The sequence below is a fragment of the Lytechinus pictus genome, chromosome 7 (genome assembly GCF_037042905.1).
Source record: "Lytechinus pictus isolate F3 Inbred chromosome 7, Lp3.0, whole genome shotgun sequence".
NCBI classification, from domain to species: domain Eukaryota; kingdom Metazoa; phylum Echinodermata; class Echinoidea; order Temnopleuroida; family Toxopneustidae; genus Lytechinus; species Lytechinus pictus.
Window position 1 is genome coordinate 15,263,219 of NC_087251.1, and position 22,385 is coordinate 15,285,603.

Consider the following 22,385-nt stretch of genomic DNA (forward strand, 5'->3'; position numbering starts at 1 on the left):
CTTTCAGTTACCTTTATGTTTCATGAATTGAAACAAATATTAAATTCATGCATTGTAACAACGACTGAATAAGATATCAATGTCAGTATTTCTTGATGTTGTTGACTTGATTGTTTGCAAAAGCTGTCATTGATAAAGTGATATTTCCAGTCACTCAGAGCTCAGCTAGTATAATTGTTACTAATTGTATCTCCTTACAGCTTTGCCGTGCCTTGCAGAAATCTTACGTCGTAAGCAGCAATCAGTGTGATGACATCGTTCACCTCTTGACCTCGCTAGGTCAGATCAGGTCATTGCTGACCGTTCAGATGGGATCAGTAGAAGAGGAAGCACTCATTAAACATCTCTGGTAAGTTAAATGAAGGACTTGGTCTGTCTTATTGAAGTTTTGCGTGATGAAGTACATTATTTTGAAAGCAATCTGAACAAAGTGTATCTTATTAATACAAACATACATGGAGCCTCAGCCCAAAGATCTGTAAATTCTAGAAATTGTTGTATTTCAAATCAAGACTTCATAGCTTGCTTAACTATTGGTCATGTCTTTGTGGTGGGGATAAAATATTTAGATAAGTCTAATGTAAAAAAATATTTGAAGACATACTAAAATTATTAATTGTATCTTTATTGCAACACTTCTTTCATTTATTTTTTTATTTGAAGACTTTCTCAAGTGTGTTTGAGTCAGTAGGTAAACTTGAATTTGGTGCAGTACAATTTCTTTCATAATTGTATCCACATCATTTCAAGATGATTTTTCATGATGTTATCATATAGGGAGTTGACGGACAACAAGGTATTCTACCAGCATCCAGACCTTATGAGGGCTTTGTGTGTCCACGAGACTGTCATGAATGTGATGGTCAATGTTCTTGAGAAGCATCAGACGTCCATCCAACTTACCAGTGATCAGGAGGCCGAGTCCGCTGCCCAGAGCCAGGGAGGGGCTGCAGCAAGCACAGCAGCCACACCCAAATCACAGGTAAGGAATGAAATGTGTAGATCAGAGCTGGTTGCTCATCAAGGTGGGGTGTCTTTAAGCCCTGTAATGATACAATCAATCTTAAAGTCATCACGCTTAGTTCCGTTGAGGCCATCGTATTAATGTTACGATTGATGATAAGTGTATCTTTTGTGTGTTACAGGGATTTTCAATGGTGCTTTGCTGGAAAGACAAATATTATTCAGTGGTCCTGTGGCCCCACGTGTCAAACTCTTTAATGTGGATGGTCTATGGGTATGGAAGGGGTGTGTGAATCATAGACTCTCTTTGGATGTTTAAGTTGGCTATTACTTTATCATGCATTTCATATCTCTGCATTGAACGGTGTTCCTTACGAAATTATTCATGTTTATTTGAGCATGCTAGTAGAGCAGAATTATTTCCTTAAGATAAGCAAAATTTAAAAGAATAATTAAGTCTTCCATCATATTTTTTAATTTTGTTTTTCAGGTTGAAACTAAACAAACTATTAAAAAATATATCTGAATACCTAAAATGTACTCATGGCATCTGGATGTAAGTCTGTGTATGTACTAGGGTTTTTGGAATATCAGCTTGTCTGATTATAAAATTAATTGTATTTATACAATGTAGTTCTTTTCTTGGTCTCAGATTTGTTTTAAAGCTCTTATTTGGGTTAATAAAATTTAACAATATGTTTGTTTTGGGGTCTCCAGTAATTTCATTCTGCTTCGGTTGCATTGAATAAACAACAAGTTTTGAAATAATATCCTCAAAAGTCAAACCCATCTATTGCTGATATTCCCCTCCCCCTCCCCCAAATGAAACCCCCTTCCCTGACAGGAATCTGATTTCAACCGTGAGCTAATCACCGCCTGCTCGCGCTTCCTCAGCTACTTTTGCCGTGTCAGCCGTCGAAACCAGATGGCCAGTTTCGATCACATCACTTACTTTTTAGAGCAGAGCGACATTGGACTTTGTAAGTGCTTGCAAAGATCGGAATGACAATGGAAATTTACCATAAACAAACTCAAATTGCCTTGCAAGAGTTCACCGCTAACAAGAAATGGACTGTTCCGATCAGTTGTCTTGCCTGCAGACTGTGAGGGCGTCCTAATTTTATATTTTGTGGTTGTTTTTTTTTTCACCCCTCACACTTGATGCATGCCTGGGTTGAATTCATATCAAAACTCACTGCATCATATTAATTGAACACACTAATCATAGAAAATAGATTGCATTGGTAACTCAGATTTTTTGTTTATGTATAGTTATGTAGCCATTTGTAACAATAACATTTACACATTAATACCATAAGTAGTGGATAGGAATCTTAAAATTCTTAGATATTATTCTTTGTATTAATATAAATTGAAAGTATCAAATCGGTAAATTTTTAACAATAAAACTTTGCCTGAACATCTTCATATTACATTATACACTTATTCATTTGTCATTTTCTAAATTGTTACCAAATTACCTTTGACACATAGTAATCAATTCTTGTAATTTAAACCATTGCACAATATACACGCTGGAGTATTTTTTTAAGGATTTGTATTCAGTTAGGTCATGACAAATTATCTTGATGATTTGTTATAATAAATGTAAAATTTTATTCTGACCATTTATTAATTAGTTTAATAGGGCTAATGAGTCAATTCTGAATTTTTCTTTCAAATCAAGTATCCGTACATCCATATTCTTTTCATTTATTTTCATTTGTTTGACAGGTACTCTATTTGATACATGTATATGAATTTCAATACTATAATCTTCCTTTGAAATTGATTTGATTATGCACAATAATGATAATTCAAAGATGGTGTAAAGTTTTGAGGAAGTGTCAATCCTCATTCAAATATGATGCAGCAGAGCTCAGCAATGTTTTTTGTACTGTTCAGATAAGGTAAGACAAGTCACACCAATTATTAATGCACTGTATATGCTTCAAGTCTTTAAGAAATAGTCCAAAATTGCACAAGAAAAGCCATGACATTATAATGGTTCTTCTTGGTATCATGACCTAAAAATTATTTCATTATTTCACCATCAGTCATGTTGAAGGATGTCGGTGTTTTTACTCATGAGTATGCAACTTTGGACATATTTCACAATTCAATAGCGCTTAACTTCAGAAGAATTTGATCGATCCCTAGTTGCTTGTTACATTGGAACAAAATAAATGACTCCTTTCCAACATATTTTTAAGGCTTCAGTGACTTTGTACACAGAAACTTTGCTTAGCTCTTTTGTGACATGTTTGAATGAGCCTATACACAGGCCAAACTTCCTATTCCGACTTACATTGGTTTGATACAGGTATATGGGTTGATGATATTTTGGGTTGTCAGCATGCTTAGTTTTTTATTGACATAGTTAATAGAATAAATGGAGAGAATGAACATTGCTGTGGTTTATGTTTATATAGAGTGATCTACATATGAAGCATGTTAGGATGAGAGTGTTAATGTGTTAATCCATTTTGTCATTCAACTATGCACAAATTTCATGAATATGAGTATCAAATTAAAGTAATTGTTAACAATTCTAATCCTCCTTAAAAAAGTACATCTTCAAAATTTATATAAACAAGTCTCCATTAGGTGCTCTTTAACGTTATAATATGAAAAGAGATACATTTTACGAGCTTCTTTTTAAGACTTGTATTCTCAAATGGATACAATGATAGGAAAGATAAAGAGAAATAGCCGATTATCATATTCACTGAATGTATGTATTTGTCGGGTTTGGTTTTCCTCTTATCACCATCTAATATTGCAGGCATTCACCTTTGCAATGTTTGATCAATTTCACATCCTACAAACCATGCATTTTCACCAAGTAAAGGTGAAAGCAAGCTCATGGGGAGTGTTTCATCAACCTTTTTGGCTGACAAGTCAGATCTGACAACATTCCTGATTTTGATTGGCTGAGAAGCACTGTTACAATGGTAACTGTCGGATATAACAGGACTAGTCAGACAAGTGTTTGACAAGTCCTTTTAAGAAATGTTCCCCTGATCACATTGCAGCATTACAAAGGTGAATGCACTGTGACCTATGGTGACCTTTAACCTCACACCTCCTACCCTTCTACCCATGTTTTTTTTTATTAACCCTTTGAAGCAGATGTGCGTTTACAGGTTCCTGGCCCGCCAGGCCCGGATGTGCCGTTCCGAGGACAGGTTTGCCCGTGAGCTCATCGCCAGCTGCTGCCGATTCCTCTGCTACTTCTGCCGCACCAGCCGGCAGAATCAGAGGGCGCTGTTTGATAAACTCCTCTACCTCCTTGATCACGGCTTCATAGGGCTGTGTGAGTAGACAAATGATTCTCATCATTGTCTTGAAGGTTCTGATGATGCCGACTCTCTTCTGTATTTAAGTCAATAAGCAGTGTATTCTCTGGCAACAATTGCCCTTTGGATAATGGGTCCCCAATATATGAAAATTTCTCAATATGGCAGATTCTTCAATGATGAAAGTCACTTAAAAATATATGATCGGCATAATGCTGATCATAAAAATAGACAGTCAATACTATGAACCTTTGCAAGCAAGTGTATATTATTTGCTATGTCCATTACACAACTTGCTGAACTATAGTTGAGTTTCCATTTGATATTTCAAACATTGTCATTAATTTGTGTGTAAAGAAATAGTATGAAGCCTGTGAAAATTCAACTTGATTCTTGTAAATAATGTTGAAGATAAATATAATAGTGATAATTATGATGAAAGGATCATTCTTGTTCAGCACATCACAAAATTAAAATTGTTGAATCATGCACAAATTGAATTCAACCCTTACATGTACTTGGCATGGTGTGCAGATGTATTTTTCCCAAAATGAAATAATGCTTGTTAATTTTACCAATGGTTTTTTTTTCACCATGGGAAGGAGAGCTCTATGTTTCATGTAACTTTTATTTTTTGGAGAGAGCAATTGTTGCCAGAGCATACTTTTGCTCAGTATATGAATCTAAATGTATGTCTGCATATTGAAGGTGCATTAAAGCTGCATTAATAGTGCATTCAATTTTTACCAATAACAGGTCAGAACAATTTCAAATGGAGTAAGTGCATCATCATATTATGAAACCAAAGTATGATTTGAACCTAAGAATGAAAAACCAACATGGAAAGGAATACCGAATGTATATTACAGCATTATTTCTCTTTGATAATCATATCATATTTTTAATTTGAATAACTTATCAATTTCGTTCCATGTCTTGGTGAATTGTTGCATTTGCTTTTAGTTTTTGTTTTGCACTTTAATTTGGAATGGATTTTATTGTTTGCTGAATTATACATGTAGAGCATGATTTTTAGCACAATTCTAGAGCATGGTTTGCATTTACTCAATTATTTCATTGATTGTATTTAAATGTCTCTAATGTACTAATGAATTGATCTTAACAAGTGATACAGTAGACCTCTTTCAATTTTGAAAGGGCAATGTCCAAAATAAAATCTTTTTAAATGTTTATAAGATATCACACAAAACTGTGATTTAATCTTTTAGTGTAGTAATGGATTAATTCAGACCATGTTCGTAATTGAATCTGTTTAATGCATATGAATAGTGTGTCTATCAAATGTAACTATGAAATGACAAATTTTATCTATGTATGCAGTACAGCTTGAAAAAAAAACCAACCATTTTCAGCCCATTAAAAACCAATATTGAAGATCTTTTCAAATGCATATAAAATACACATTATGTTGTTTATTTGATTGATGAATGTGAAATCCAAAGCACAAACAATGAAAGCAACTATTTAACAATTCTAAGAACAATATCATTGAATTTCCCAAGAATAAAATACAATGTTAGGTTTGTTGAGAGGTGTGTTTTCTGTAAATTTCATTCATAATGATGTAGGAAGTTAAGACAAATTTTTAGTGCCAGCTTACTTTTTTTTATTTGATCCTAATTTAAATCAATGAACCTATAGCTTACCCATCATTACGAGGTTCCTGCCCCTTGGATGTAGCTGCTGCCTCCCTGATGGACAACAATGAACTAGCCCTCGCACTCAGGGAACAGCACCTGGAGAAAGTCATCACCTTCTTGTCTAGGTGCGGGGTGCAGGACAACGCCCGTCTGAGGGCCATGGGGAAACCCCTCACTGGATGGGACCCTCTAGATGGAGAGCGGTATCTGGATTTCATGAGGCATGCTGTGTGGGTCAATGGTAAGAGAGGATGGAGTCGTCAAATGAAGAGGCGGAAGTGGAGAGGTGGGATAGGTTAATCCATCGATTACTAAAATTTCTTGATATACAACCTTTTCTGCTTTCAACCTGTTAAAACTATTAAAGAAAATTTAATATGAAATTGAAATGAGTCAAAATTGGAGATTCTATATTTTTATTTTATTATATTTTAATTATTAATGTTTGAAAAAATGTTCAATATATATATATATATATAAATATAAATAGTAAAAGGTTAGAGAAAATGGAAATAGGTGTAATTTCCATTTTATGATTCCTATGACAGGAGAGACTGTTGAAGAGAATGCTAACCTGATAGTGAGACTGCTGATCAGACATCCTGAGTGCCTTGGCCCAGCCTTGAGAGGGGAAGGAAAGGGCCTCCTAGCAGCCATGGAGGAGGCTATTGATCTCTCAGAGACAGCAGAGGAAGGGTATCTCATCTCTGCCCCTACCATGGCAATCAGTGAAGAGGATGGAGAGAGTAGACCCATTGATGGGTGAGTAGGGGCATTGGTGATTTAAATGATTGCAGGAGTCAAGAAGTAGGATATTGAAGACTTATTAATGGATATAAGTTGAGCAACTATACACTGCTAAAGAAAGAAAAAAAAAGAGTTAAATTGATAATCACTTCTGACTTTTTGGTGGCAGCAGTGGGATTAAGGAACGAGGCTCACGTTTAGAGGTTTCTATAACGCATTGAGCCTTGTGTATGTCTCAGCTCAAATGTAATACTTCATGTACTCAATTAATTTCTATGTGTTTCAGTTAATTCTGCAAATGGATGGGTATAATATTTCAGTTGTCATATTCATAGTCTACAGTACATCAGGACCTACAAATATTGATCTTTCTGTGAATTTTCAACCCTGCTGTTTCTATTCCAGTCAAGATGATGAAGGTGATGAGGACGAGGATGATGTGGACACTGGTGGAGCCATCCTGACCTTCTATGCAACCCTGATAGATCTCCTGGGCCGTTGCGCCCCTGATGAGAACCGCCTCTCACAGGGCAGAACTGAACCCCAGAGGATCAGGGCCATCCTGCAGAGTCTGGTCCCTCTGGATGATCTGGTTGGGGTGCTCAACCTCAAGTTTGTCCTGCCTTCTCCTCAGAAGATTTATGAGAAGAAAGATGGTAAGAACAGAGTGACTTCTAGATAGCTGAGAATGGGTCAAGTCATTTACAACTGAATTCTCTAGATCTCCTAGGCTTTGTGTAAAGGACTTCCTGTTCTTATATACACAGGTTTGATTGTAAATTGAAATATTGAGAACATAGTGCAAATTGATTGGGTGAAGGTTGCCATGTGTGATTCAATAACCGTTTTTTGTTGAAAGTGTATCATGTGATGATAATCAGTGATCCTCCCATTTTGTTCATAAATTGTCTGTATACCAGTACCAGTGTAAAGTACTGGTCTCAACGTGAGAACACATGTAGGTCTAACTAGATAAGACACAATTCTTTGAATGGGTCCTCCATTGTGTACAAACAATATAGCTCTTGAAATGGTATTGTATCTAACCTGGTTGGATCCACAGCTGCATTATGGTATACTGTACATTGGTAATAGTGGATAGCATTTAACACTCATGAATGGATGGCATCATAGAGAATCTGTGATCCACTGACTCGTTTCCCATTCTTCCCCTCAGATGGAGCTGGTAAACCATTGGGTGCTGATCTGAAGGGTCTTACCCCAGTCCACAAGGAAGCCATGCTACTGTTTCTGGAGAGGGTGTATGGTATAGGGAATCAGGAGCTCTTCTTTGAGCTCCTTGAGGTGGGATTCCTTCCTGATCTCAGGGCAGCCACAACCATGGACACGGTAAGAAATCTTGTTGAGTGACAATCTCATGAAAAACAAGTTGGGATGATGATGCAATAGATATTTTTGATGAAGGATGCATATGCTTGATGTTCTTTGAAGATTTGCATGGTGGTACAGATCACATAGAGGGTTTAAATGTCACTTGATTATTCATCCAGGAAAGACTCTTCGGTGTAGGAAATTGAAGGCACATACATGTACCTGTAATAAATTAAAGTGTTCTTTCCAGAGACTGGATGACGCTCCTGAAAAGGAATGTAAACTAGAGGAGATGCACAGAGATTGGGATTAGGGAATAAGGTAAGGAAAGTCATTGCTTGTGGGCCACAAATATTTATATAACCATTTTCTCTTGTCACCATCCCACAGCCCACCACCCATGACCATGACATGGCCCTGGCTCTCAATCGCTACATCTGTAATTCGGTGCTACCCCTCCTAACCCGACACAGTGAGATGTTTGAGAGTGCTGACCACTATGCCTCTCTCTTGGATTCTACTCTCCACACCGTCTACAGGCTGGCCAGCTGTCGGTCACTCACTAGGGGACAGAGGGACACAGTGGCTGATTTCTTGGTGGCCCTTACAAGGTTTGGAGACCAACTATTGTAGCCATGGGGTTTTAAATTATTCTGTATGAATATCAAACTCGACAGAGAGAAATCCTCAATTTCTATTTGACAATAAGAGGGGTTCTTTTCCTTGTGATGTGTCTAGATATAAACTTTTCAAATGAATTTTGTTTGAAAACATATGTTTTCGTAAATCATTTTTGTCTCGCCTGCATAGCAGAGCGAGACTATAGGTGCCGCTTTTCCGACGGCGGCGGCGGCGGCGTCGTCAACATTGAAATCTTAACCAAGGTTAAGTTTTTGAAATGTCATCATAACTTAGAAAGTATATGGACCTAGTTCATGAAACTTGGACATAAGGATAATCAAGTATTACTTAACATCTTGCCTGAGTTTCAGGTCACATGACCAAGGTCAAAGGTCATTTAGGGTCAATGAACTTAGACCATGTTGGGGGAATTAATATCGAAATCTTAACCAAGGTTAAGTTTTTGAAATGTCGTAATAACTTCCAAAGTATATGGACCTAGTTCATGAAAATTGAACATAAGGGTGATAGTGTATCATTGAAGATCCTGCCTAAGTTTCAGGTCACATGACCAAGGTCAAAGGTCACTTAGGGTCTACGAACTGTGACCATGTTGGGGGTATTTGTGGAATCGTCATAATTTTAAAAGTTTATAGATCTAGTTCATAGAAACTTTGGACATAAGAGTAACCATGTATCCCTGAATGTCTTGTGCTTGTTTCAGGTCACATGACCAAAATCAAAGGTCATTTACGGTCAATGAACTTTGGCCGTGTTGGGGGTATTTGTTGAATTGGCATTATAACTTAGAAAGTTTATGGATCTACACATGTAGTTCATGAAACATATACATAAGGGTAATCGAGTTGTTTTGCACATGTCTGAGGTCACATGATCATGGTCAAAGGTCATGTTGGGTAAATGGACATAGTATTTTATTATCGTATGAGTGTTTTCTTTTATGAATAATTATTTAATTGCTGTTTTCAAAGTCAGCACTGCTGGTATATCGAATGGCGTAATGCAGGCGAGACTGCCAGAGGCGTTCCACTTGTTATACTTAACTTTAACTTTTTTTTTAGTTCTTTCCTTTGTCATATATTAAGAAATTAACTATTATATCACTTAACGTTTTTCTTAGTTCTTTCATTTCTTATATAGTAAGCAACTGACTCTTATATCGCTAAGTATTTAAACTATATTCCTTAAAAATGACTGCTTGTTGAGTCTTAATCTATACTTATTTTGTACACTGTAAGTAGGGAGAAACATTTGTTGAATGTAATTGGGGGTCCAGTCCTTATTTATAATGCTGATTAGTAAAATTCATATTCACAATGACACAAAAGAGTGCAAGGTTTTATATCCTCCATCTTTCTCTTTTATGTAATCAACAGGAGTCTGAAGCCTTCCATGATGCAGCGGTTACTGCGGAAGCTAATCAACGATGTGCCTATTCTAGCTGAATACTCTTATGTGGCCTTAAAGGTGAGCTTGACACCAAACATATGCTACCTCTCATCTAGATACCATTTATTGTATGAAATATAAATCATGATTTTTTTTTCATTCATATGTGTTTGGGAAGATGAACTATCCTTCTCTCATCTCTGTAATTTTATTGTTTCACCTTCAAGTACAATAGGTCATATCTGTCATCCATGGGATGCATGCATACTCTTTCTTACTCTTGTGCCAATTAAAAAAAAAATCAGGAGTGGGATAGTTATAATGTCTCTTGCCTGAAAATGTGTCTTTAATACTTTTCTGTGTTTCTTCATGTATATACATGAACTACTGAATTCCGATATTCCATTAATGAATTAAGGATAATGAATACAAACAGTATGAGTCTTATGATTGTAGAAAAATGAAACAATGAAGATAAAAACCTGTCGATATGTTTACCCAACAGATTCTCCAGCTTCACTATGAGCGCTGTGTGACATACTATGGTAGCAGTGGTGGATGGGGTAGCTATGGAGCTGCTAATGACGAAGAGAAGAGACTCACTATGATGCTGTTCACTGGTCTATTTGATGCCCTGGCTGAGAAGGTATGATGGGGGAAACTTTCATGAGAATGATCAGCATTCTGCTTTGATTGTCTTGGAGTTGTTTCTGTATTCTGTTTGGTGCCGTGACATGAGCACCAATTGAGTGGGATGAACAATCCGTGCATTAAGCCAAATTTAAAACCTGACCTCAGAGGTATCTGGACCATAATTTTAACTCTCACATTATTCTGTACCAAATCCCTATCACAATCAATATACCTGCACCTGTCGATCTTCCAAAAATTAGACGAGCAATTTTCAGTAGAGCATATGTTATGGTGCCATTTTTATGTGCTCTTCGTCTTCATAAGGAAATTCAGAACTTTCTTAAACCATCTAAAATATTGCAATACTGTATGTTACAATACTAATGATAGGCAAGTCCAATTCCATCTCTCTACTTCATATCTTAATGTTATGTCATTTAACATAAATCTGTTTGACCTTTGTCTTTCTTTCATTGAAAAATCATCTGTACCTACCTTGTTTTCATTTTTTGTTTCTTCATTTTAATTACATTTCATATCATTGTTTCATTTAATTTATCAATATCACTTGATATTTTTGCAGGAGTATGATGAGGAATTGTTTGATAGAGCTTTACCTTGCCTGACAGCCATAGGAAGTGCCTTGCCTCCAGACTATAGTATGTCATATCATGATGAAAGCTACGTCAGGGAATCTTGCTTTGATGCTGATGGCATATACCAACCAAAACCAGTCGACACAAACAAGTAAGATGAATATAACATTGTCCCTCCTTGATTTTGATATATTTTATTGGATTACAGATGCATTTTGAATTCTCTGTATCTCCCCTCACTCTTTTTCTCTTTCTTTATTTACTTCATTCATTTTTTTTTTCATTTATATCTTACTTTCTGCCTTTATTTTTTGTGTGTGTGTCTTGTACTTAATTATCTTTTCTTTGAAGAGGTTTAATTGCTATCTTGTATTTTATTGCCTTATGCTAATTTTTTTTCCTTTTTACTCTTCACTTGCTTTGTTAGAGTTATTTAATTAGATTAATGAATTCATTAATGCAAATTTCAGTGTACCTTAGTAAATGAATTCATATTTATTTCACATTTACAACGTACATGTGTGAACACGTCACTTTTTATTTTTTCAATTGTTTTTCAGGGTGCTACTGAATGAAAGCTTGTTGTCTTTCAGTGATAGATTTGCTGAGCATCTTCATGATAGCTGGGCTTTAGCAATGGTAGGCCAGGTTCATTGATATACATTTGTGTGCTCTAACATTGTTTTATTTCTTCTCAAAGAATATATGAACTGAGTCATAGCAATTTGCTTAGGATAACTCAAAATTATCAACTCAATTTATTTGTTTAGAGTTGCTCTTTAAATAGTCTGATTCAAAATGTACTAAACTCTAAAAAGTAAACCTAGGAACATATAATTTTCTTCTTTTTTTGTTGCTCTTAAATTGCATACAGACATGATAATATAATATATCATCTGCGGTTTTAAAATTGTTTATTATTATAATTGGATTTAAGTTGCATAATGATGCTCACATGCTCACATGTGTCATGACAATGATTTTCTTATTTTCTTCTGCAGTTTGACAATGGATGGACACATGGCGAAACAGAAAACAGTGCAATGAAAGAATCCTTCCTTCTAAGACCTTATAAGACACTCACAACAAAGGTAGGTTCATCCTCCAGATATTCTTATTGATGCATTAAGTCACTTGATCAGAACTTCCCATCTTCATGGAAAAACCTCTTCCTGCACAATACTAAAGGCTAACCAAGACGTGAAGTACTACTTCAGTACCGTATAAGTGATATGCGTAGCTTTCAAAAATGAATTTAAGATACCCAATTTGGTTTTTCTGGTAATTCTAAAATGTATTTGAGAATGTTGTTCAGTTTATCAGGCAAGGAAAGTCCTTCCCATTCAGGGTTCCCAGCCCATCAGGGAAATCAGGGAAAATTATTTTTACTTTTTTCCAGTCAGGAAAAAATCATGGAATTTGATAAAAAAATACCTCAAATCATGGAAAAATCAGGGAATTTTGATCGGCCCAAAAGTCGAAAGCACGGTAGTCAGTCAGACTCTGTTATATTTTTTTGCATATCAAAACAACATTCATTGAATGCCTGGTTATGGTGGTACTAATTAGTTTTACATTATTATTTTTGTACTGAAAATACATGTAATTCACTGCAACAACAACAGCGAAACTGGGAATGGGTTTAAATACTTATCAGGGAATTTAGAAAATTCATGGGGGAAAATCAGGGAATTTTGTTTTCTTGAAAAGCTGGGAACCCTGCCATTAAAGACATAACCCTTAGAGATACAGGAATTTCCTAAATCTGCTTTTACCCATCAGATTGGCATCAATTATTCAAATTAATAATAATTGCAAAATTTATCCAAAAAGTTGCAATTTTGCATTTCATAAATGGTGATATTTTTTCATTGTATTGCCAATTTACATGGTTAAGACAGTTACTTATGATTATTAATCTAAGTACAGTATTATGGTTCACCGTACCGCTTTGAGAATTGAATAATATTTCAGTGCATTTTCTCTTTCTGAGCTTATATCATGTGTGATAGTCAGGATCAAAATATACTGTAAATGACACTGTACCACTGTGGGCTAACCACCGTTTGCTCTCACCTCAAAGCCTTGATGTATCTTTTTTTTACTGTTTTGTAGGAGAAGGACTCATACAGAGAGCCAGTAAGGGAGTGTATCAAAGCTCTCCTTGCATGGGGCTGGGCTATAGAGCGAAGCAAAGCATCAGAACAGCAATCACAAGCTCATAGACCTAGGAGATTATCAAAAGCAAGTCTGGTAAGTAAAGACTAACTCCTGGACATGCCTCCAACATTTCTTATTGAAAACAGATAAAGATCACTTTACTGGAAAAATAGGAATGAACAGCATACAAAAGTACTCTATCAAACGACTATTTTATTGGAACATCATATTGCAATAAGAGCTCAGAATATTGTCATAATTTTCAAGTGACTTATTACTACATGATAACAAATTTGCATACATTTATATATTTGGTTACCAAATAAAGATCAACGATGTGATTTTTTTTCACAAAACCTGCATTTAAGACCTTCTATTGATATTGTGCATTCTATAAGTTGATATCCACTGCTGATAGTGTATGCATCTGTTTTTACATCCAACTGCTTCTGTTTTCAATTGCCAATGCTCTCAGAGTTCATTATACAATTTACTTTTTAAAACTGCTCAGAAACGTATTTCCTGTTTCATTTACATGTAATTCACCTTTCTTTCCTTCGAACAAAGTTTCTCTCCTTTACCAAATAAAAAGGCTATTTCAACATTCGTATAACCTTCTGATACCATTGAAATATATGTACTATTTATGCAGTATTTAACTGAATGTTTGATGATATGTGAAATAGAAAGTTTTCACTCAATTTTCCTTGATTTTGTTAATGATATACAGGGTGCAATGGAGTCTCCCCATGGTTATAACCCACGACCCATTGATGTCTCAAACATTACACTCACAAGAGAGATGCAGGTAAGTCTCAAGAACAACATTTTCATTCTATTTTATTTTGTATGAAATGACAAGAAAGTTTAGCAGGGAGAAATTGTCTTTTAGTTATATGAGACTCTTATATGTGTTTAGTATGTGTGTTTCCTAAATGACAATGAGACTACTTCCACACTCTCAATTTTTACTTAGTGACTAACATTTCCTTAGGCTTGATGAAGGGTCCAAAAGATCCCATACCCAATTATACTAGTATACTAAAGGCTTAGTATCAAGACATTATAGGGTCCGGCTTTTTATTAATAATCAGAGTCAATTTCAAACCAATGGTCAAGAGCCCTTTGTGACCAAAGCCAGGAGCAGGAATCCTAAAGAATATCTTGTTAATTTTAAAAATTCAATTTTTACGAAGAGAAATCAATGTTGGGATTAGGAAATGAATGTCAAAATACCAGGTATGGTGAAGCCCCTGAAAAAATAATAATCTTTTTAACTCTGCCCGTTTTGATCAACTCAAGTCACATTCTATTCACAATACACACAGAGTGCATTAAGTTTATTGTTCGTACACACATACACAATAGTGATGTGTGCATCGCTTTGTACTGTGTACACACAAAGCTTTTCTTTACAATAAGCCAATCAAAAGCTATTGTGAGCTGCATTAGCATAGTCCACGCAAAATCCCTCTTAAGGTTGCACCTTGAAATTAATGTGGCGCAGGAGAGTTGAGAGTTAAGTTGTCAATGCTATTAAGCTCAATCCTCATGTAGAATTTATTGGTATTGATATGGGCTTTGATCTATTATTGTTTGCTTTTTCTCATTCATTGCAGAACATGGCAGAAAGGCTAGCAGAGAATGCCCATGATGTATGGGCCAAGAAAACCAAGCTAGAAATGGAACTAAGAGGTCAGTTCATTGAAAAAAAATATCTGATGAAATCAACCTAACCCTCAAAGTCTTGTGATAAAAATGTTCAATTTATTCTTAAGCATTTTTTTTTGTAAAGTGAATTTGTTTTATGCCATAGATGAGTTGTGGTAGAATTGTAGGATGGCAATTAGGAGATATTAGATTGAAATCCTCCTACTAGTCAAAGCTGAATATTAACACAAAACTTTGCTGTAATGTATTTCCTTTTGAGGTTTGAGATGAGAGTCAAGTGATCATTTATATGAATATGATACTCTAATCATTAATGAGGAGCTTATGTTCATAAGTGATGTACATTTACATGTAATTCAGGGGAAATTTTCAAGGTCAAGGTCAACAAAAGATGACATACAGTGTAATTAGTGTTTTAAAAAGGTTTCCATTAATCCATTTCTTCATTAATGTAAGATCCAGAGATCACACTGGTAAGGGAATATTCAGAAGTACAAGTATAAGGGAAATGATGTAAATTAACTATTGTTTGGTCCTGCCTCATTTTCTTAGCTTTCAGATCAACATTTTTATCATGATTTTTATGAAAGTTTTTTCTGTGATTGATGAGTTGTAGAAATTAGTAATTTCATGTGAGGGAAAAGAATGGAAAAATATTGCAAACTTAAAAATATTTAGGTGTATGAACCATGAAGATTTACCCTGACCCTTACCCTGACATTTTTCCTCAAACAGGAAGTGGTTGCCACACCCAAATGGTGCCCTTTGACATCTTGACAGACAGTGAGAAGAAGAAAGATAGAGACATGGCACATGCACTGCTCAAGTTCCTTCAAGTGAATGGATACAGGTTGCAGAGGTATGTGTGGGTTTGTACCAGCGATAGTGAGGGTGATGATGATGATGATGGTGGTGGTGGTGGTGGTGGTGGTGATGATGTGGTGATGATGTGGTGATGGTGGTGATGATGGTGATGAGGATGATTATTATACTGCTGTAATTATAAAACTGATGTTGGTAATGATGTTGATAAGGATGATGATGATGTCATTGTTGTAGATGATTATTCTGGTGATGGTAATGATGTTCTGATAATAAAAACATGATGATCCAGAGCTGTGTAGTACGTAAATCATATGATTACCTTTAAAATGTGATTTTTCTAGTCTAGTGGAAGCAACCAGTTTCTTTTTTCAGCATCTTCTTCATCTCGGCAATTATGAGTTTTAATATAAACTTACATACATGTACCCTCTCGTAAAATAAATTCAAATGTATACTGTATGTTGTTTACTTTAAGTTCAATATTTTATTCATGATCATAACAGTGAAGAGGAAGAAGCAAAGAAGAGGTAATATAGATTGATTTTATGAAGGAATCATGGTTGTGTTGTGCATGTTTTCATTTTGTATTTGTACATGGTTTAATAGGGGCTTGAATCATTAACAGCCAAATCAGTTGAACTGTAGACCAATTAAAAAGATGATATCCTCTCTCTTTTAGAATTTATTTCAGCTGTTGGTGAATCCCCTTCCCCTTCCCTGTTTTTGTGCATGTTATAGATATGCCCTTGGTGTCGTGGTTTGGATATGATTTAGTAAAGTATGATTCAATAAGTCATAAATCTGCCAAACGAAGACAAATTTGAGTGTGTTTCTCTGTTAGCGCACTTTTAAAATATTTGAGTTGCCACTTGATGTAGGCCATGTGTTTTGTGCATGTAAGCTGTTGTCCAGGTCATTGACAATTTTATTAGTATTCATGATATCAATATTTCAATGTATTGTATTTTGGAATTTTAATATTCAGTTCCGGAAAAAAATCTATGAGCCAGTTCTGAGGCTTGCTTACATTTACAGATTCACAGATACATGTATTCATTACCTACATGTACATGTATCCATGCCAATTTGATATTGTGCTGTTTGTCAAATGATTCTGTTGCAATTATATGTACATTAGGTCTGGTGGTCAGTTGTGAAATAGGGATAAAACTTGTATTTGGTTGGTTGTTTTGTTTTTTCATTATGAAATAAAGAACCAGATTAGTTGTCATTTCTTTTTTATAATTATAATTTTTCATTATATGAAAATATCAATAAATTTCATGGGGGACAGAAATATCTTAGTGTAACATAGACATCTCCTGGCAGGTTAGGGTACGGGTTAGGGTACATAGAGATTACAGTGTGATGTATAATTCTTGACTGTAGTTGGTGTTAGTTTCTGCATGCATGTTTTACTTCATATTTTGGAGTTGTATAATTAGGTAGATTACTTTCATTTCTAGATTATCTGTAATGATAAAGTCATGGTAGATTATTGAAGACTAGCCAGTTTGTTGTTGATGACTTTCATTGGTCATTGTTTCAAAGATTATTTGTTGATTTGTCTTAAATCGATATTGTAAACAGTGGTTTTCCTGCTTGCATTTTTGCATGAAGGTTTGAATTGATGCTGATTGATTTTTTTGTCAATTTTATTTTAACACTTTTTGAACCGATGACAGAAATGCATTTATCAGCCGAGCAAAGTAAGTATGGTTGGATAACCCATATGAAACATACATGTTCATTTTCAAATGAATAAGGATCAAAATTCTTTTTAATTATGGAGTTGAAACTGCTTTATGAGAAATCACCCTCAATTATTTAAAGTTTGCCGCTCTAGACAAGGCATGTAATTGAGCACTATTATAATCATCTTGCAATGATTATTTCTCATTGTGGATGATTTTCCTTACAGACACAGCCTATCTATGGATCATGATGGCATCATCAGAGGACATAGCACCATAGAGAAAAGATTTGCCTTCAATCTCCTTGACAAACTCCTGCATTATGTGGACAAATCACAGGCAAATCTCAAACCAATGAGGCGCAGTCAAGATGGTGGGTACTGTGATGGTTTGAACAGTTATTGTGATTAGACAATTTATAATATTTTTTTAAAAACTTTCTTTGATCAGCTTTATTCTTTAAATATGCAAAGGTATTTTCATCTTGTTGCTACATTTTGCATTTCAAATTTTATGCAATAGAAGTAAATAGATTTTGATTACAGAAAATATATTTCAAATAATTTTTTTTCCGATTTGTGGAGAAAACAGTGGTTTTGACGTTTACACGGCATTGCCAATTTAAGGATTTTTATGATCATTTTCCTCGCTTTTTGGTATAACACAAGAGGTATTAATGTTATAAATATGTTAATGTTATAAATATGTCCACTCCATGTGTTATTTTGAAGGAAAAAAAAGTTCTGGGATGATGAATTCCAGATCTGGCCATGGTAGATATCTAAGTTGAGAATATGTCTAGAATCCATCTTGTACACAGTTCTAAGTTTACCAATGCAAATGACATGATATCCAATGTTGGTTTCACTTATCCAGCTTTCCGTTCTTCCAAGAAAGAGAGCTCAGGAGATAGAGGGTACAAGTTCTTTGCCAAGGTATTTTTACTCTATATTTTTAATGAATATTTTATTTAATGTATTTACAAGTTAATATATGTGAGAGAAAAAATATTTTTTACTCTTTTTGCTATCAAATAATCTATATTATGAATATGATCATAAATATGAAATAAATTTGCTTGATGGTTAAAATGTAAAGTTACCCATTTGAAACCTTCTCCTATTAATAGAACCACCTCCACCCCCTGCTTCATTTCCTACCATAGCATATTCCTTAATAATTTTCTGCATCCTAACTCAAAAGTAGTATTACTCTTACTCCTTCCTTTTACTTTCATCTCATAAATGTCATTTTTTTAATTATCTGGATATCGCAACCTAGATTTGAGGGTAACAAAATAAAAAAAAATAATCCTAAATCCCAATTGACTGAATTTTATCTCCAGGTTGTTCTTCCTCTGATTGAGAAGTACTTCCAGGCTCATAGCTCTTACTTTGTAGCTGATCCCAATGCTCCTCAGGCAGGCAGGTCAGGTGGATCATCCACTCGGGAGAAAGAACTTGTATCAAGGTAATAAACATATTCAAAAACTTTATGTACTTTGTGGTGCATTCATTATATTTTTTATTGGATAGAATTTTAAAGTCACTGTATTTGTTTGCAGATGATAAATGAAAATGTGTTTTGATTCTGGGGTTTATAAAGCATTTTTAAATAGCACTGATTTATACAATCTAAATGCATTTGAGCCAAAAACATGTTTTTGTTCAAATGAGAGATAAATGCAAAGCTGTTTTTAAATGCATTTTAAACATCAGCTGTTTCCAGTTTCAGAGAATATCTTAGCACTGTGCCAAGTTTACAGCCACAATACAAAAATATATATATATAGACCTTACAAAACAGCACAATGCAACCCTGCAGTGACAAGACAGGTTTACCTGTTGTGTAATGAGGTGATAAACACAGACTTTTGAGAAATACATTGGTAAAGGTCTTTGGAAATGTAGTTTAATAGGTACAGAATCATATTTATAACTGGAAAAGCTGATTACGCAGACTTATACATGCCTATGAGAGGGACCTCCTGTGATATATATTATGTTTGTAGGGGGAGCAGAGGAGGAGGTTGGGTGAGGGGATGTTAAAGACACCATGATACCATCAGAGTATACTCTGTTTTCTTTGTATGATGTGCATTATCATTTGCCACTCTTGACTGAGGAGTGGGTTATTCTGTCTATGTATGAAATGCAACCAGCAGCCAAAACTCATTGCCATAGACAGTGTAATGATTTTGAAAGCCACTTTCTTGACACAAAGTCATCGTGGGAATTTTTACAGAGCAGAGATTTATGATTTTACCAGTATGAATTTAAAACTTTAACAATGTTTATGGATAAGAATTTGATTGTTTAATTATCATCAAGGATCACCCTTTAATAATAAAGTTGTAAGATGATATATTCTTCAGCTATGATATTGTCAAATCATTATAGTAGCTTTGAACAATATGCATGTACAAGTATATCTCTCAATTCATTTATAGTATATTGAAGTTGCATGATTTCATCTATATCTGGATCTGACGTGGATATCTTTGTATTACTTTTATGCCTTGAAAATGTTTCGCTTTGCGTGCTACTTTCTGCATCATGCATTTTGTATAGCTTTTATACAAGTTTATTATAGACTGGATTTTGTATCGTGTGTAGTATATTTGATAAACTCTCAAAACTGTATCCATCCAGTGTGATATTAAAAAAAAAATTAAAGATATATTACCCCATGAATACCCCTATCTTCATTTCATTCATCTACATTAAGATAATTTTTTTTTTAATTTTTTGGATTATGTGATATCTGGGTATATATGTTTTATATTGCCTTAGGTGCATCTTGTGTGGAGAGACAGGTGAAATGGTTTCTGGCCCAAAACTTATGTTGTTGCTTAAAGAACTCCTACTTTAGTCATTTTATTGTTATCATTTCATATAAGGAAATACTGTATTCCTCTTGTATGCCCCCACATTCCCTCTTTCCCTTGGTCCATGTCATTCAATTATCAATCTTTCCTTTATACATATTTTGGCTCAGCTTACTTTGTTATGAAATGCTAGCTTTGTGGTTTTGCTTAAACCAAACTAATATCTCTCTCTTCATTTCTGCCCAACTAACCTTGTTTGCAATCGATCAATCATTGCCTATAGTGAGATGATGTTTATGCCCTATGCATCTCATGTGGAGAAAGCTATGGTAGCCAGGTGAGAATATAGTGCTGCTATGTCGGGTAACTTCTTGTTTGGTGGATGGTTTTGTGTATTTAGAAGTCACCCACAGTGTTGATTATTTGTGCTTGCATGAACAGGTTGTTACAAAATTTTGTCTTTTTCCATTTGTGATTGGTTTCTCTAGCTAATAATAATAATATAGGATTTGTATAGCGCACATATCCACCTTGCTAGGTGCTCAAGGCGCTCCTATATTACCCCGGCTATGCTAGTCTGCCGATTCTGATGCGCACAGCTTTTTGAGGAATTACTTCCTGCCAGTACCCATTTACTTCACCTGGGTCGAGTGCAGCACAGTTGGGATAAATTTCTACAATTTATTTCTCTCAAAATATTATTTAGGAAAGCATTCTCTGCCAAATTGCTATTAAAGAGCCATGATTAGACACAGGTATCATACATGAATGATTTTACCCTTATGATTTTGATTTTATTCTTGCCTGCATAGCATGAGACTATAGGTGCTGCTTTTCCGACGGCGACAGTGACAGCGGTGGTGATGGCGTCATCAACATTTAAATCTTAAGCAAAGTCAAATCTTTGAAATGTTATCATAAGTTTGAAAGGATGTGGACCTATTTCATGAAACTTGGACATAATTGTAATCAAGTATCAACAATCGTCTTGAATGAGTTTCAGGTCACATAATTAAGGTCAAAGGTCATTTGGGGTCAGTGAACTTTCACTATTTATGGATCTAGTTTATGAAACTTGGACATAAGGGTAATCAAGTACCACTGATCATTTTTTTACGAGCTTTAGTTCACATGATCAAGGTCAAAGGTCATTTAGGGTCAATGAACTTAGTATGTTGACATATGAATTGCGTTTTTGTGATTATTTATTTGTCTTCGTTGATTTCAGAGTCAGCGCTGCTGCTGTATTGAATTGCGTAATGCAGGCAAGACTGCCAGAGGCGTTCCACTTGTTTCTTATCTTATTTTTTTACTGTCAGTCAGCAAAATTTTGTAATGTTTTACTGTTAAAATATGAAGAGAAATTCATACATGTATTTCAGTTCTATACAAACTTTTCCCTATAGTTTTTTCTTGTACAATCTTCCAATTTAATTGGTATTCTTGAATTAGTTAAAAATATAACATCTTTCTTTGAGCTTTAATCATGTTGTATGTCTTTTGGTGAAAGTTTGCTAATCTCTACATAAATTACTCTTCATATTGTTATTCTAAGAGGATATATCAGTACATGTAGCTTTGAGTATGTTTTTTTTTTTTTTTAGTTCAAGATCATTGTTTTTAAGGATGGCTAATGTACTGTAGATTAGTGTATTCTGTTGCATTCCTGGTATGAGTTAGGAATAAACTCTTGGCCTTCATGTACATGTATGTACAAATTTATATAATCTTTCTAAATCCTGTAAAGACTATATATTAAGATTTATTCCTTTCAAATATGATATCTTGAAAGGGTGTTCTCTTCAAAATAATGCTTCTTTTGAATGCTATCAAATGAACTTTTAATAAGTCATGAAGCATATATTGGTAAAAATGTATAAAAGCTGTTACCAAACTGGTCTTTGCCAGATCCCTGCAGCACAAATATTTGCAATCAATCTCAAATT

General features: G+C 34.8%; 1 protein-coding gene across 1 annotated transcript in view; it reads left to right on the forward strand.

Moving 5' to 3' along the window:
• The window catches only part of LOC129264898 (ryanodine receptor 2-like), a 94,669-nt gene that overhangs the window by 45,215 nt on the left and 27,069 nt on the right, over window positions 1-22,385 (forward strand). The window contains exons 45-65 of the mRNA XM_064101373.1: window positions 201-349; window positions 778-982; window positions 4,093-4,279; window positions 5,925-6,164; window positions 6,472-6,685; window positions 7,076-7,326; window positions 7,848-8,020; window positions 8,393-8,613; window positions 10,021-10,111; window positions 10,539-10,679; window positions 11,250-11,413; window positions 11,823-11,901; window positions 12,264-12,353; window positions 13,378-13,515; window positions 14,153-14,230; window positions 15,042-15,117; window positions 15,829-15,952; window positions 16,422-16,445; window positions 17,840-17,985; window positions 18,489-18,547; window positions 18,958-19,082. Coding sequence (XP_063957443.1) covers window positions 201-349; window positions 778-982; window positions 4,093-4,279; window positions 5,925-6,164; window positions 6,472-6,685; window positions 7,076-7,326; window positions 7,848-8,020; window positions 8,393-8,613; window positions 10,021-10,111; window positions 10,539-10,679; window positions 11,250-11,413; window positions 11,823-11,901; window positions 12,264-12,353; window positions 13,378-13,515; window positions 14,153-14,230; window positions 15,042-15,117; window positions 15,829-15,952; window positions 16,422-16,445; window positions 17,840-17,985; window positions 18,489-18,547; window positions 18,958-19,082 — 2,975 coding nt within the window. The remainder of the gene's footprint in view (window positions 1-200; window positions 350-777; window positions 983-4,092; window positions 4,280-5,924; window positions 6,165-6,471; window positions 6,686-7,075; window positions 7,327-7,847; window positions 8,021-8,392; window positions 8,614-10,020; window positions 10,112-10,538; window positions 10,680-11,249; window positions 11,414-11,822; window positions 11,902-12,263; window positions 12,354-13,377; window positions 13,516-14,152; window positions 14,231-15,041; window positions 15,118-15,828; window positions 15,953-16,421; window positions 16,446-17,839; window positions 17,986-18,488; window positions 18,548-18,957; window positions 19,083-22,385) is intronic.